Source organism: Loxodonta africana, chromosome 2 (assembly GCF_030014295.1).
Source record: "Loxodonta africana isolate mLoxAfr1 chromosome 2, mLoxAfr1.hap2, whole genome shotgun sequence".
NCBI classification, from domain to species: domain Eukaryota; kingdom Metazoa; phylum Chordata; class Mammalia; order Proboscidea; family Elephantidae; genus Loxodonta; species Loxodonta africana.
In genome coordinates this window covers 286,295-303,053 of record NC_087343.1, presented here as the reverse complement: position 1 = coordinate 303,053, position 16,759 = coordinate 286,295, and the positions used below count along the sequence as shown (strand labels likewise).

The 16,759-nt window shown below is 47.1% G+C and overlaps 1 protein-coding gene across 3 annotated transcripts in view; it reads right to left on the bottom strand.

The window, feature by feature from the left end:
- The window catches only part of PDCD6 (programmed cell death 6), a 42,797-nt gene continuing 26,038 nt past the window's right edge, over positions 1 to 16,759 (bottom strand). The window contains exons 3-6 of one of the 3 annotated variants that reach the window (XM_064270258.1): positions 16,713 to 16,757; positions 4,930 to 5,082; positions 1,418 to 1,527; positions 1 to 486 (exon numbers count right to left, since the gene is read on the bottom strand). In XM_064270258.1, the coding sequence (XP_064126328.1) occupies positions 388 to 486; positions 1,418 to 1,527; positions 4,930 to 5,082; positions 16,713 to 16,757 (407 nt within the window). In that variant the 3' untranslated portion in view covers positions 1 to 387. Of the gene's footprint in view, positions 487 to 1,417; positions 1,528 to 4,923; positions 5,083 to 16,712; positions 16,758 to 16,759 lie in introns of all 3 variants that reach the window. The other 2 variants (XM_064270257.1, XM_064270259.1) reach the window with 2 other exon arrangements.

The window sequence follows — 16,759 nt, the reverse complement described above, 5'->3', positions numbered from 1 at the left end:
CCAAGTCTGTACCATTCATTTATTGTTTACATCACATATTCCAACGGATACAATAAATGCCTTTTTAAAAAAGTAAGGCACATGAAAAGCCTTATGTGCAAGTTCCGTGTTACTTAAAATTCCTGCGGCTAAAGAGAGGTGTTTCCACGACAGATTGAGACACCCAGGAGCATGCTAGGCGCCCCTCCGTGCAGAACCCGAGCCAAACACCTGTGTCTGATCGCCATACAGCTACGGCTAAGATCGCAAAAGCATTGATTGGCTTATCCACACATGTACAGTGAGGTCCCCAGGGCTAATTACACAGAATTAAAGAAGAGCAGCATCTAACTGCATGGAGCTCGTCCGTCGTCGTCGCCTGAAGCCTGCTCCTTGCGGAGGCCAGGGTCATACGATGCTGAAGACCATGGAGAGGTACTGCTCATAGGACACCTGAATCCAGCCATCCTGGTCTGTATCGTAGCGCCGGAATACGTCTGTCAGTCTCTGGGAAGACAAGGCAGGCATTAGACCCTGTTATCTACGAAGCAGCAAGCACAGAGTGCTCTTGGTAAGAAGAAACGCTGGAGTCACTCTCAGAAGCTCTCATCTTGTCTCCTAGTGGGAAAAGACTATAGAGAATGGCTCTGGGGGGCGGGGTGTTCCTCTGCTTTGGCTGCAGGTGATCGTGGACACCGCCAGGGGTCAGGCCTGTCCAATGGGGGGGACCCTAGGGGTGTGACCGTCTCCCTGGAGGTGACTGGAATGTGTGTGGGGGGGGGGGTAAGGGATCAGTAGGTACGTGAGTTGACGCCCAGCTCAGCTACAGACCATCCCTTCCTCCCTGTGGGTCTCTCTGCTGTGGGTGCCTGAGGACCTGCCCAGAGCCTCCCTCCACCCCCCAGCAGCTCAGACTCTCTTGCAATACAAGTCTGCACTGGGACGGGGTCCATCTAGCACTGCCCCCCCCCGCTGCCCCATCTATGACTCAAGTGACCAGTCTAGGCAGTCAGAAGAGACAAGTGCGGGCACCTTCACACTCCCAACAGGAGCTGCCTGCAGGTGGCAGACACCATCAAACCTAAGGATGACTGAGGAGTCCAGTGACCAGAGGACACGGGCACACACAGTTCCTAGGACACAGAAAACAACTGTCCATGCTCCTCAGATACCACGAGAGCGGCAGCCTGTAGAAGGGCTGGGAGCAAGGCTGGGTGACCCTGCCTCCAGTCTCACTGCTGCTGTCTGACCCACCACCACCAGCTACTAACACCATTGCCACCAACCCCACCGCCATCTGATTCCATTACGCTACAAATCCCAAAGTGATACTGCTCCTCTCCCTCCTGAGCTACAGGGACCACTTCTGACACCCTCACAGTCCCCAGGTCACTTCCTGCTGCCCCTGTAAGCCCACAGAAGGAAGGCCTTCGATTACCTGCAAAACGATGCAGCCTTGGATGAAATCGTCAAAAGCAATCTGCCCTCTTCCCTGCCTGTCGAACTTCCGAATGAGGATATCGTGAAACTGGTCTGAGAGCCGGTATCCTTGGAGAAGGACAATGAGGATTGAAAGTTTCAGGAAAAGTTGGACACTCGGCCCACACCCCATCTCCCTGCTGAAACACCCCATGAACCACTAATGGCAAATGGGCAGGAAATAAACATGCACGTTCATCAAATCGCACTCTGAGAGTGGAGGGAAGGCTCCCAAATGAATCCGTCAGTAACTCCGTCTGCTCCCAGTACCATGAAATGACTTAAAGGCCAGCAGCACCGTCCTGATCTGAGGAAAGACGTGGGAGCCATCGCTCTACTGGAAGCTGACGGCCATTCTACATGAACCCCCAGATCTGTGCCCACTGTCACATGGCGCTGCGCCCACAGAAATCCCATTCCCCAGGGACCAAATTCAGCTTCTTGGGCCCAGTGAAGTTACCATCACAAACAGCCCCTTACTGATGAACTCTACTTCGTTTATTCATCTAGACGAGAAAGTTCTGAGTCACTCAGCTGTTGGAATCATCCTTACCAGAGATGCTCTGGAAGATAGGTTCAGGTGACCCAAAGTGTAAAATAACCATCAGGAGACGGGAGACTGATGGGCAGGCCCCCAAACAAGTCAGCCCTGACACTGGAGTCCAAGACAGTCACCAGGGCTACCGCAGTCACTAACTCCATTCTCCAAGGACTGAGTCCTGCTGGGAAAGGTGTCCTCCAGGGACATCACTGTCGGCAGACGGCTGGGTTTCCTGGTCTCAGACACTCGCCTGTGGTCCATGGCTGCTGATGGGGACCCATGCAGACGCCCAAGGGCAGTGGCTTTACAAGAGGAGGCACCTCACCTCCTTCTCCCCTCCTAAAGCTACGCAGGTTACCGTGGTGTTCTGACTTTTTGAGAAGATGAGATCCAGGAGCCAAAATATTTTTACTGCTTTTTCAGAGTCTTGTTGGAATCTTTGCAAGGAATGTAACCTACTGTCTGGGTGAATTTCACAGTTAATTACCTACATAATCACTTGACCACTCTAGTGATAAAGAGTCAAACACACACGCATTACATACTGCCTTCCAGAGAGACCAGGGTCATACCCAGGTAAATTCAGAGGCCCCACTTCCTGAAAGCTGACACAGGACCCCTCACTGGGTCAAAAGGAGACAGCAGAACTGTGAATGGGCTGCAGTGTGTGAGCAGGCGGGGCTGGCTCAGGTGCCCGGCACGGACAGACGCACACTGACATTAGGTGCACACAAGAGAAGCAGCACCCATCGTTTGGGCTTAATTTCCACCTTCCCTGGTCCCCATGTTAATATTGAAAAACAAAACAAAGAAATCACTAGAAAGGTAAATCTGCAGCAAACGAACTGTAAAAGAAGAAGCTGAGGCTGGCCCAGGAGCCCTAAGTCTCCTCTGATGAAGGTACTGTCCGTAGCACTTGGGGGCCGTGGCCCGAAGAGGGGAGGCCTGTGAGGCTGTAAGCACCGTCCACATCAACCACATCAACGTTTACCTCAATGTTTGCACAGTGAGTTGCAAGGGTGCCAGGCCTCGCACAGTGAGAAAATGACAAACCTGCAGACATACGAGGCTGTCACGTGTCTAGAAATCACAGAAGCTAATTTACCCCCCAATCAGATGCAGCCCAGCTCCCCTGCAGCACTTAGAAATCCTCTAAACTCTCCCTCCCAACCAGGCTCTGGTTCCCACTCCAGCCCCACCCCAGACTGCTGGCCCTCTGGCCCCAGAAGCACTCCCTGGGGCTGCAGTCCCCACACCAGCCCTGCTCTCACCTTTCTCTCCGGCTGAGCACCCTGATCCCTACATAAGGGCAGGGCGATGGCAGGGGAGGGGCTGCCTGAGGGCCCCCCACATAAGGGCAGGGCGATGGCAGGGGAGGGGCTGGCTGAGGGTCCCCCACATAAGGGCAGGGTGAGCTAAGTTACATCCCAAGCTCCAGCCAGAGGCTGCAAAGTCAGCCTCTGACCAAAAGCCCGCCCACACCTGTGTGCTGGGAACCCCTGCTCCTGGGACCCCCATGCCTTTGCCTGAAGCGGTGCAGGAACTCACAGGGCAGAACATGAGAGGAGACAGCCTAAGACCCCGGGGAGGAAGCCAAGGAGGTAAGGAGCCACGTAACACCACAAAACTAAGGCACTTTATGTTAATAAAACCCAAAACCTCAAATATCTAGACTATACTACATTATAATCTCCCTTTTCTTATTTTTTTCTAAAAGCCCTTTTCTAAAAAGCCTTTTCAGCAAAACACTGACGACGTTAAATCCAAGGTCTCTTGACAGCCCTGAGAAAAATTATCACAAACAAATCAGAATCGGAGTGCACTCCCTGAAAGACCTCGACAAGTCTTCGGGTGCCTCAACTTTGCCTTCACAAAGAAAAACCACACCTGCCTCCCAACGCCCTAAGACCCCAGAATCAGCTTGGGAAACACTCTGGTATGCTCTGGAGAGGCACTATGTAAGCACTTGAGCACACACTGTTCATGCACTACGGCCTGGCACGTGTACACAAGCAGGTACACACAATTGGGGCTGGCACATGTACACACAGGCACACACTTAGGCCTCACACACGCACACACATGGGCACACATTGGGCGTAGCATGTGTACACATGCGTACGCATGCACTCGGGCCCGGCATGTGTAAACACATGGGCACTCGGGCCTGGCATGTGTACACATGCGTGCACACGCACACAGGCCTGGCACACGTACACACTCGTGCATGTGTGGTACATGGTCACTTGAGAATGGGGGAGTGCTCTTCCTTTCTGTGAGGCTCAATCTTGCTCATGATTTGTACTGACCAAGAGTTAGACTTTTAACTTAGAAAATTGCTTTTTATGATTATTCAACCATCTTTTCCCTATAAGTAACTTAGTATACCATGATCTATCAAGCTGCCCCGATTTTAAATTACTTCATAAACCACATTCTCAATTTTGTTCGTAACACTCCATTTCACAAAAGATGGAAGACTTGCATAGCCCTTATCTCATTTTGGGTGAAAACTACATAAAATTTTCCGTGTCAAATTTGGCCAAAACCCGCTGCCACTGAGTCGTTCTGACTCATAGTGATCCTGTAGGACAGGGTAGAGCTGCCCCATAGGGTTTCCAAGACTGTAATCTTCATGGAAGCAGACGGCCACATCTTTCTCCTGCTGAGTGGCTGCTGGGCTCAAACTGCCAATCTCTTGGTTAGCAGCTGAACGCTTAACCACTGTGCCACCAGGGCTCCCGTATCTAATATAAAACTTCACAATATAAAGTCATCGTATCAAACATACGCCTGTATGACATAAACCCAAGTGCTACACGGGCTCGGTTAAAAAACCAGTAAGTCGAACAAAGAAATAAAATGTCTGATGGTGCCTGGGTTCCAAAATGAAATATGCTACACAGTCAAGACAAGTGAATTACCAAAACCTGACAGTGCTTGCTTGAGCTCATTCTTGTCAATCATTCCAGAATTGTCCCTGTCGTAGGTGCGGAAAACGTTCTGCCAGTCCGTGATGTACTTCCAGACGCCGGTGAACTCACTGAAGTTCACGCCAGCCTTGTTCTCTCGGTCAAACATGGCTGAAACAGACAAGACACGGTCAAGGCACGTCACGTTCAAACTCAACTTGAGGTAGCAAGGGCCTGGATCACAGCGTGGTCGACGCAAAGCTTCCCCTCCAGCCGAAGCCCTGGGCAGCCCAGCAAGATGGCTGGCCCGAGCAACCACTACGTAAGTACTGGCTAACGGTTAAACAGATGTTACGGGGAGTGTGACTCTGACTGTGCAGAAGAGGTGCACAGCAAAGCCACCGGGAGAACAAGAAAGAAAACAAACCACCACCTCACACGGACCACAGACACACACCAGAGGAGTGGCTGCTGCACACTTCCACAGAGGACGCAGTCGAGGGGCGCCGTCAAGCGGCACCCAGCTCCCGCAGCCCCTACATCCTGGGACCAGCGTACTCTGTCTCCCGCACACAAGGAAGCCGCTTTAACTGAGAACGGGACCCACCACCTCCTGGTCAGCTCTGCCGCTTTAACTGAGAACGGGGCCCACCACCGCCTGGCCAGCTCTGCCGCTTTAACTGAGAACGGGGCCCACCACCGCCTGGTCAGCTCTGCCGCTTTAACTGAGAACGGGGCCCACCACCGCCTGGCCAGCTCTGCCGCTTTAACTGAGAACGGGGCCCACCACCGCCTGGCCAGCTCTGCCGCTTTAACTGAGAACGGGGCCCACCACCGCCTGGCCAGCTCTGCCGCTTTAACTGAGAACGGGGCCCACCACCGCCTGGCCAGCTCTGCCGCTTTAACTGAGAACGGGGCCCACCACCGCCTGGCCAGCTCTGCCGCTTTAACTGAGAACGGGGCCCACCACCGCCTGGCCAGCTCTGCCGCTTTAACTGAGAACGGGGCCCACCACCGCCTGGCCAGCTCTGCCGCTTTAACTGAGAACGGGGCCCACCACCGCCTGGCCAGCTCTGCCGCTTTAACTGAGAACGGGGGCCCACCACCGCCTGGCCAGCTCTGCCGCTTTAACTGAGAACGGGGCCCACCACCGCCTGGTCAGCTCTGCCGCTTTAACTGAGAACGGGACCCACCACCGCCTGGTCAGCTCTGCCGCTTTAACTGAGAATGGGGCCCATCACTGCCTGGTCAGCTCTAGATTTTTTTTTTTTTTTTTAATTAAGATCTGACTTGAGGTCCAAATGCAAACACAAATGTAATTGCAAACTGGTTGAAAAAATACATAAAAACTCAGTCTAAATTACTGCCGCAAAGAAAAGAAACAGTTCAGTATTTTCTCAGGTGTAGAGCTTAACTTAAAGCTAATAACGTGCTCTTGGTTTGGTCAGAAGCACGTTACTGATCAATGAGAAATCTCAGGAGAACCTGACAATCAGTGTTTCCTGCAGTCAGCCAACACACTGGGGTCATGGACTGGTTTCCACATCACTGTTTCAGGTCGTGGGTGCCCACAGGACACGGGAGCATGCTGGACGTGCGAAAGAACTGGGATGTCAGCACAGGGCAAGCGGGTACACGGGGACGCGGGAGCACTGCGCATACAGGAGGTGGACATTCACACGGCAGGCAGGGGCTGCAGGACTCACTGTGCCCCTCTGGCCATTTGTGTACATGGCCAGTGCTGACAAAGCCACTGGGGTGGTAGAAGGGGCAGAGGCACAGGGTTCCAGGTGTTTCCACCAATAGGCAGGTGTGCAGTAGTCCCTCCTCAGGACCCACATCTTCAACGTCCTTCCTCGCCTCAAGGGCCAAGTAGCTATCACCACCCGACGTAAGTTACCATGATGAGTCTTTATGTCCTAATCAACGTGATGCAGCTGTGAAGAGTTACACGCGATAAAAGGGCAGCAGGGCTTGAGGAAAGGAGCCCTGGTGGCACAGTGGTTAAAGCACTCGGCTGCTGTGAGATTGGTGGTTCGAACCCACCAGCCACTAGGCAGGAGGAAGATGAGGTAGTCTGTTCCTGTAAAGATCACAGCCTTGGAAACCCTATGGGGCAGTTCTACTGTGTCCTACAGGGTCACTGAGTCGGAATTGATGAGGTAGTGGTAGGGCCTTGTCATGGATGGCAATGTGCCCCCCAAAAATGTGTGTATCAATTTGACTAGGCCATGATTCCCAGTATTGTGTGACTGTCTACCATTTTGTCATCTGATGTGGTTTTCCTATGTGTTGTAAATCCTACCTCTGTGATGTTAATGAGGTGGGATTAGAGGCAGTTATGTTAATGAGGTTGGACTCAGTCCACAAGACTGGACTGTGTCTTGAGCCCCTCTCTTGAGATATAGGAGAAAGGAGTGGGCAGAGAGACTTGGGGAACTCATAACACCAAGAAAACAGTGCCCAGAGCAGAGCGTGTCCTTTGGACCTGAGGTTCCTGAGAAGGGGGAGATTGATGACAAAGACCTTTCCCCAAAGCCCACAGACAGAGAAAGCCTTACCCTGGAGTCGGCATTCTGAATTTGGACTTCTAGCCTTCTAGACTGTGAGAGAATAAATCTCTCTTTGTTAAAGTATCCACTTGTGGTATTTCTGTTACAGCAGCAGTAGGTGACTAAGACAACATTTGGTACCAGGAGTGCGGTACCGCTCTAACAGATACCCAAAATGTGGAAGCAGCTTTGAAACTGAGTGGACAGAGGCTGGAAGTGTCTTAAAGTGCCTACTAGTAAAAGTCTAGATTGCCTTGAAGAGACTGTTGGTGGAATTACGGACGTCAGATACTTCTGGTGAGGACTCGGAAGGAAGTGAGGAGAGCAGATGGCAAGCAGCAGCAGCAGACACAAGAGACCAATGTGAGACAGCGCTAGAGCCAACCCACGGAGAGAGGAGATGAGAGCCTGCGCACAGGATGCTTCGCGGCAGAGTGGGGTGCCTCTGGGCACTTACTGGTGAAGCTGGGCTTGCCGACCCACGGAGCAAGAGCTGAGTGCCTTCCGGCTGAAGTTTACTGGTGGAGTAGGGTGCCTTCAGGCACTTATCGGTGGAGCTACAGAGCTTTGGAACACTTGCCCCAGCAGGACAGATGCAGGTGACAAGGCCCGAAGGGCTGACGGGCCAAGTAACGGGAAGCAGAAGCTGAAGACACAAGGAACACAGGAAGCCGAGCTGACTCAGTCTCAAAGGTTATGGCCATGACCTCTGGGGTCTCAAAAGGTGGAAGTATGGCTTCTAGAGTTTCTAAAGGTGGAACTGCCATCAGATGGACTAGAGGAATGGTATGTCTAAGGCCAAAAGCCCCACATGTCTGTCAGTTTGTCATACTATGAGGGCTTGCGTGTTGCTGTGATGCTAGAAGCTATCCCACCGGTATTAAAACGCCTGCGGGGTCAACCCATGGCAGACAATATCATTAATATCACATGCAACTAAAATTTTGCTGAAGATAATTCCAAAAGTGGCTGCTGCAGTATATCGACCAGGAACTGCCAGAAATTCAAGCCAGATTCAAAAGAGGATGTGGAACCAGGGACATCATTGCTGATGTCAGCTGAGCTTCCAGCCTAAGACAAACTAGGAAGAAGGAACCAGTGGTCTACTTCTGAAAAGAATTAGTGAAAACTTTCTGAACAGCAGTGAAACACTGTCTGATATAGTGCTGGAAGATAAGCCCCTCATGTTGGAAGGCACTCAAAAGATGACTGGGGAAGAAGTGCCTCCTAAACGTACAGTCAACCTTAACGATGTGGGTGGAGTAAAGCATTCAGGACCTTCATTTGCTGATGTGGCACGACTCGAAACGAGAAGAAACAGCTGCAAATATCCATTTATAATTGGAATGTGGAATGTACGAAGCATGAATCTAGGAAAATTGGAAATCGTCAAAAAAGAAATGGAACACATAAACATCAATATCCTAGGCATTTGTGAGCTGAAATGAGTTGGTGGTGGCCATTTTGAATCGGACCCTCATATAGCCCACTATGCTGAAAATGACAACTTGAAGAGCAATACTGTTGCATTCACTGTCAAAAAGAACATTTCAAGATCTATCCTGAAATACAGTGCTGTCAGTGATAGGACACTAACCATATGCCTACAAGGAAGACCAGTTAATACAACTATTGTTCAAATTTATACACCAACCACCAAGGCCAAAGATGAAGAAACTGAAGATTTTGCCAACTTCCGCAGGCTGAAATTGATGGAACATGCAATCAAGATGCATTGATAATTACTGGAGATTGGAATATAAGAGCTGGAAACGAAGAAGATCGGTAGTTGGAAAATATGGCCTGAGTGACAGAAATGATGCCAGAGGTCGCATAATAGAATTTGGCAAGACCAATGACTTCTTCATTGCAAATACCTTTTTTCACCAACATAAATGGCAACTATACATGTGGACCTTGCCAAATGGAATACACAGAAATCCAATAAGACTGTATCTGTGGAAAGAGACGATGGAAAAGCTCAGTATCATCCATCAGATAAAGGCCAGGGGCTAACTGAACGACATCAACTGCTCATATGCAAGTTCAAGCTGAAACTGAAGAAAATTAGAACAAGTCCATGAGAGCCAAGGTATGACTTTGAGTATATTCCACCTGAATTTTGAGACCATCTCAAGAACAGATTTGATGCACTGAACACTAATGACCAAAGACCAGATCAGTTGTGGAATGACATCAAGGACATCATACATGAAGAAAGCAAGAGGTCATTAAAAAGACAGGAAAGAAAGAAAAGACCAACATAGAAGTCCAAATAGACTCTGAAACTTGCTCTTGAACACAGAGCAGCTGAAACAAATGGAAGAAATGAAGCAAAACTGCTGAAAAGAAGATTTCAAAGGGTGGCTCAAGAAGACAAAGTAAATTATTATAATGACATGTGCAAAGAGCTGGAGACAGAAAACCAAAAGGGAAAAACATACTCAGAATTCCTCAAGCTAAAAGAGCTGAAGAAAATATTCAAGCCTCGAGTTGCAATAGTGAAGGATTCTACGGGAAAAGCATTAAACGAAGCAGGAAGCATCAAAAGAAGATGGGAGGAATAGAATCATTATACCAAAAAGAACTGGTCGACACTGAACCATTTCAGGAGACAGCATATGATCAGGAACCAATGGTACTGAAGGAAGAAGTCCAAGCTGCTCTGAAGGCATTGGCGAAAAACGAGGCTCCAGGAATTGATGGGATATCAATTGAGATGTTTCAACAAACAGATGCAGCCCTGGAGGTGCTCACTCGTCTGTGCCAAGAAATATGGAAGACAGCTTCCTGGCCAACTGACTGGAAGAGGTCCATATTTATGCCTATTCCCAAGAAAGGTGATCTGATTGAATGTGGAAATTATTGAAAAATATCATTAACTCACACGCAAAGGAAAATTTTGCTGAAGATCATTCAAAAGCAGCTGCAGCAGTATATCGACAGGGAACTGCCAGGAATTCAAGCCAAATTCAAAAGAGGACGTGGAACCAGGGACATCACTGTTGATCTCAGATGGATCCTGGCTAAAAGCAGAGAATATCAGAAAGACGTTCATCTCTGATTTCTTGACTATTCAAAGGTATTCTACTGTGTGGATCATAAGAAATTATGGATAACATCGCGAAGAATGGGAATTCCAGAACACTTTGTTGTGCTCATGACGAACCTTTCCGTAGATCAAGAGGCAGTTGTTTGAGCAGAACAAGGGGATACTGCATGGTTTAAAGCCAGGAAAGGTGTGCATCAGGGTTGTATCCTGTCACCATACCTATTCAATCTGTATGCTGAGCAAATAATCCGAGAGGCTGGACTCTATAAAGAAAATAGGGCATCAGGATTGGAGGAAGATGCATGGACAACTTGAGTTATATAGATGACAATCTTGGTTGCTGAAAGTGAAAAAGACTTGAAGTACTTACTGATGAAAATCAAAGACCACAGCCTTCAGCATGGATTACACCTCAACATAAACAAAACAAAAATTCTTGCAACTGGACCAGTAACATCATGAAAAGCAGAGAAAAGACTGAAGTTGGCAAGGTTTTCATTTTACTTGGATCCACAATCAACACCCATGGAAGCAGCAGTCAAGAGATCAAAAGACACACTGCCCTGGGCAAATGTGCTGCGAAAGACCTCCTTGAAGTGTTGAAAAGCAAAGGCGTCGCCTTGAAGATGAAGGTGCGCCTGACCCAAGCCGTGGTATTTTCAATTACCTCATATTCATGCAAAAACTGGACAATGAATAAGGAAGACCAAAGGAGAACTGACGCCTTTGAATTGTGGTGTTGGCAAAGAATACTGAATATACCATGGACTGCCAAACGAACAAATTCATCTTGGAAGAAGTACAACCACAATGCTCCTTAGAAGCAAGGATGGTGAGCCTATATCTCACATACTTTGAACATGTTATCAGGAGGGATCAGTCCCTGGAGAAGGACATCATGTTTGGTAGGGTAGAGGGTCAGCAAGAAAGAGGAAGACCCTCAACGAGATGAACTGACACAGTGGCTGCAACAACAGGCTCGAACATAGCCATGATTGTGAGGACTGCGCAGGACCTGGTGGTGTTTCGTTTTGTTGTACACAGGGCTGCTAATGCGGCAGAAACAACTCCATGGCTCCTAACAACAACAAACTCAAGGGAGCAGAGCTGCCATTCCAGTGGGCCTGGAAGGTGGAGCTGAAGCCCTGGGCCAAGGGGCCTCCACCCAGAATCTGGAGAGTGTAGCCAGTACATAGAGTCTGGAGGACAAGGACATTGTATAAATGGTCTCAGAGGGCAGAAGATTATTTCAAAGCCTTGGGGGCTAATGCAATGTATCCTGCTGACTTTTTTGGTACCTTTTATCCCTTCTTTTCCTCCAGTTTCTCCTATTTGTAATGGAAATGTATAGCTTGTGCCTGTTCTACCATTGTGCTCTGGAAGCAGATAACTTGTATTCTAGATTTTACAGATGAGGAAGAATTTTTGGATTTTGGACTTCGAGTTGATTTATGACTTTTGTTATGGTATGATGGGGTGAATGTGTTTTGCATGTGGCAAGGACGTGAATTTTCAGGGGCCAAAGGGTGGAATGTCATGGATTAACCTGTACCCCTCAAAAGTATGTATATCAATTTGGCTAGGCTATGATTCCCATATTGTGTGATTGTCCACCATTTTGTCATCTGCTGTGATTTTCCAGTGTGTTGTAAATCTTATCTCCAGATGTTGATGAGATGGGATTAGGGGCCGAGGGGCCCTTACGTTAATGAGGAAGGACTCAACCTACAAGATTAGGTTGTGTCTTGAGCTTATCTCTTCTGAGATATAAAAGAGAGACGTGAGCAGAGAGACATGAGGACCTCATACCACCAAGAAAACAACACTGGGAGCACAGTGGGTCCTTTGGAAACAGGGTACCTGCATCTGAGAAGACTGATGACAAGGACCTTCCCCCAGAGCCCACAGAGAGAGAGAGAGAGAGAGAGAGCCTTCCACTGGAGCTGGTGCCCTGAATTTGGACTTCTAGCTTACTAGACTGTGAGAGAATAAACTTCTCTTTGTTAAAACTATCCATTTGTAGTATTTCTATTATAGCGGCACTAGCTGAGTAAGACAGGCCTGTCGTCTAAAGCAGAAACAAACGGCAATGGGCTTGCTGGAAGGTTAGAAGATCATCTCAAAGGAGCCCTCATGCTACGTTACCACTAGAGCTCAGATTACATCAAAAGCCCTTTGTAATACATGGCTGGGCTCCCACGAAAAAGGAGTCATAAGAAAAAAAACCTGGCAGAACTAGGGGAGTAAGCAGTACTCTGGGAGACAGTAAACTAAAAGGACCGCAAATATTGGAGACCAAGCCAAACTTAGAGGACTACAGACATCGCGGACCAAGCCAAACCAAGGGACCACCTCCACTGAAGACCAAGCCACACGAAGGAACCGCAGCCACTGGAGACTGTCATGGATTCAACTGTGTCCCCCCAAAAAACTTGTCAATTTGGGTAGAGCATGATTCCTGGTATTGTGTGGTTGTCCTCCATTTTTCGATTGTAATTTTATGTTAAAGAGGATTAAGGTAGGGTTGTAACACCTTTAACTAAGGTCACAACCCTGATCCAATGTAAAGGGAGTTTCCCTGGGTGCGGCATGCACCACCTTTTATCTTGTAAGAGATAAAAGGAGAAAGAAGCAAGCAAAGAGTGGGGACCTCATAACACCAAGAAAGCAGTGCCGGGAGCAGAGTGCATCCTCTGAACCCAGGGTTCCTGCACGGAAAAGCTCCTAGTCTGGAGGAAGATTGATGACAAGGTCCTTTTCTCCAGAGTCAACAGAGAGACAAAGCCTTCCCCTGGAGCTGATGCCCTGAATTTGGACTTCTAGCTTCCTAGACTGTGAGAGAATAAATTTCTCTTTGTTAAAGCCATCCGCTTATAGCATTTCTGTTATAGCGCCACTAGATGACTAAGACAGAGACCAAGACTTATCCCCTTTGAAGACTTGAACCCAAGATCCCCTATTAAAGGGGTCCCTGAAGGGAACTATATCTCTGGAAGGATCATGAGAAATCCACCTTCCAGTAAAGGAAGTATTTCAGAAATCAGGAGAGGGCTGATTAATAAAATAAACCTTTCCTAAGACTACGCACCATCACTCATCTGTCAGTCTGTTGTACTGTGGTGGATTTCATGTGGTTGTGATGCTGGAAGCTATGCCGACTAGTATTTCAAATACCAGGTTTTAGTGGACCTTTCAGACTAAGATGGACCAGGAAGAATGACCTGACAGTATACTTCTGAAAAAACTGGCTAGTGAAAACCTTATGATTAGTAGCAAGACACTGTCTGATAATAGTGCCAGAAGATGAGCCCCTCAGGTTGGAAGGCAGTCAGAAGGCAACTGGGGAGGAGCTGCCTCCTCAAAATAGAGTTGACCTTAATGACATGGATGGAGTCAAGCCTTCCCCTGATTTCTAGAAGACTTCCTTTGCTGGAGGGTAGATTTCTCGTTGATCCTTCCAAAGATGTAGCTCCCTTTAGGGACCCCTTTAATAGAAGATCTTGGGTTCAGTTCTCCTTCCTCACAGGGGATAAGGCTTGGTCTCCAATGGCCGTGGTTCTTTAGTTTGGCTTGGTCTCTGACGGCCATGGTCCCTTGGTTTGGCCTGGTCTCCGATGCCTGTGGTCCTCTTAATTTGGAGTCACGCTTCATTTGCTGACGTGGCACAACTCAAAATGAGAAGAAACCACTGCAAACATCTACTAATAATTGGAACGTAAAATAATATATTAAGTATGAATCTAGGAAAACTGGAGACTGTCAAAAATGAAACAGAACGCATAAACATCAATATCCTAAGCATTTTTTAGCTGGTATGGGTGGGTACTGGTCATTCTGAATTGGAAAACATCATGGTCTATTATGGCAGGAATTATAAATTGAAGAGGAATGGTATTATATTCATCGTCAAAAAGAACATTTCGATATCCATCCTGAAGTACAATGTTGTCAGTGATAGGATAATATCCACATGCCTACTGAAGACAGAGAACACGACTATTATTCAAATTTACGCACCAACTACTAAGGCCAAAAATGAAGAAACTGAAGATTTTTACCAATTTCTGCAGTCCAAAATTGATGAAACATGCAATCAAAATGCATTGGTAATTACTGGTGATTAGAATATGGAAGTTGGAAACAAAGATCAGTAGCTGGAAAACATGGCCTTGGTGACAGAAATGAAGCCGGAGATTACAAGACAGAATTTTATAAGACCAATAACTTCTACATTGTAAATACCTTTTTTCAACAACGTAAACGACAATGGAATACACAGGAATCAAATCGACTGAATCTGTGGAAAAAGACGATAGAGAAGTTCAACATTATCAGTCAGGACAAGGTAGGGGCCAACTGTGGAACGGATCATCAATTGCTCATATGCAAGTTCAAGCTAAAGGTGAAGGAAAGTAGAACAAGTCCACAAGAGCCAAAGTATGACCTCGAGTATACCCCACCTGAATTTAGAGACCATCTCAAGAACAGATTTGATGTACTGAATACTAATGGCTGAAGATGAGTTGTGGAATGACATCACACATGAAGAAACCAAGAGATCATTAAAAAGCCAGGAAAGGGAAAAAAGAACAAAATGTATGTCAGAAGAGACTATTGAAACTTGCTTTTAAAAGTACAGTAGCTAAAGCAAAGGGAAGAAATGAAGTGGAAGAGTTGAACAGAAGATTTCAAAGAGCGGTTCGAGAAGGCAAAGTAATTACAATGACATGTGCAAAGACCTGGAGTTACAAAACCAAAAGGGAAGAACATAGTTGGCATTTCTCCAGCTGAAAGAGCTGAAAAAAAAATTCAAGTCTCGAGTTGCAAGACTGAAGGATTCTATGGGGAAAATATTAGATGACGCAGGACACGTCAAAAGAAGATGGAAGGAATACTCAGTCACTGCACCAAAAAGAATTCGTCAACGTCCAACCATTTCAGAAGGTAGCATATGATCAAAAACTGACGGTACTGAAGGAAGAAGTCCAAGCTGTACTGAAGGTACTGCCGAGAAACAAGCCTCCACGAATTGACAGAATACCAAGTGAGATGTTGGTAAAGAATGCTGAATATACCATGGACTGCCAAAAGAACTAACAAAGTTATCCTGGAAAAAGTACAGCCGGACTGCTCCTTAAAAGCAAGGATGGTGAGACTTTGTCTCATGTACTTTGGACATGTTACCAGGAAGGACCAGTTCCTAGAGAAGGACACCATGCTTGGTAACGTAGAGGGTCAACGAAAAACAGGAAGAACCTCAACAAGATGGACTGATACATGGCTGGAAAAGTGGGCTCAAGCATAAGAACGATTACGAGAATGGCTCCGGATCTGGCAATGTTTTCTTCTGTTGTATACAGGGTCACTATGAGTCGGAACCAACCCATGGCACCTAATGACAAGACTGCAGGCCTGTCCTCTCTTGGATCTGAGCTCAAACCCATGTTTCCTATGCAGTAAGGGAAACCCAAACCGAAAAACCAACATGGTCACAGCTTGGTTACATCTAGCCCTAGCAGAAATAAATGCAAATCCCCTCTGGTGGACACGCTTACCATTCAGGCCCTGGGATCTGCACATACTGAGTTCAACCAAACATGAACCCACAAAAGAAGCCAGCAAAACTAACAAGACTTCAGGGAAATCAGCCACCATGAATGAGCATCAGCAGAAACAATGCTCAGATTTAGAACAACACCAAGGTCCTCACATACTCACCAGAAACATAACATGGAAATAACTGTATATGTGTTACACTTCAATAAAACATTAACTTAAAAATGTAAAAGACTACCATATAAAATACTTGAATAAAAGATCTCACCACAAAAATGAACATGTAATGAGACTACAAAAAACAACCAGATAAAACTTTAAATATAATTAAATAATAATTTAGAAATTAAATATAAGCATATATATAATTGTTAAAATTAGACACTGGAAGGACGGGCGTTAACAGTAGATTAACACCAGATAAAGAATTACTGAAAGCACACCTACATAGTGAGATAAGACAAGGTGGAGAGACAGGGAGCGCAGAATAAAAAGGTCCAACATCCATTTAATTGGAGCTCTAGGAGGGAATAAGATATGAAGCCAGAGACATAAAAAGCACAGCCAATATTCAATAAGGATAGACAGAAAGCAATCCACACGTCTGCCTGCACAAGCAGAACAACATTATCTTTACTTACATATGATTGACCTGACAGTCACTGGATTAAATGGAGTCCATGTACCT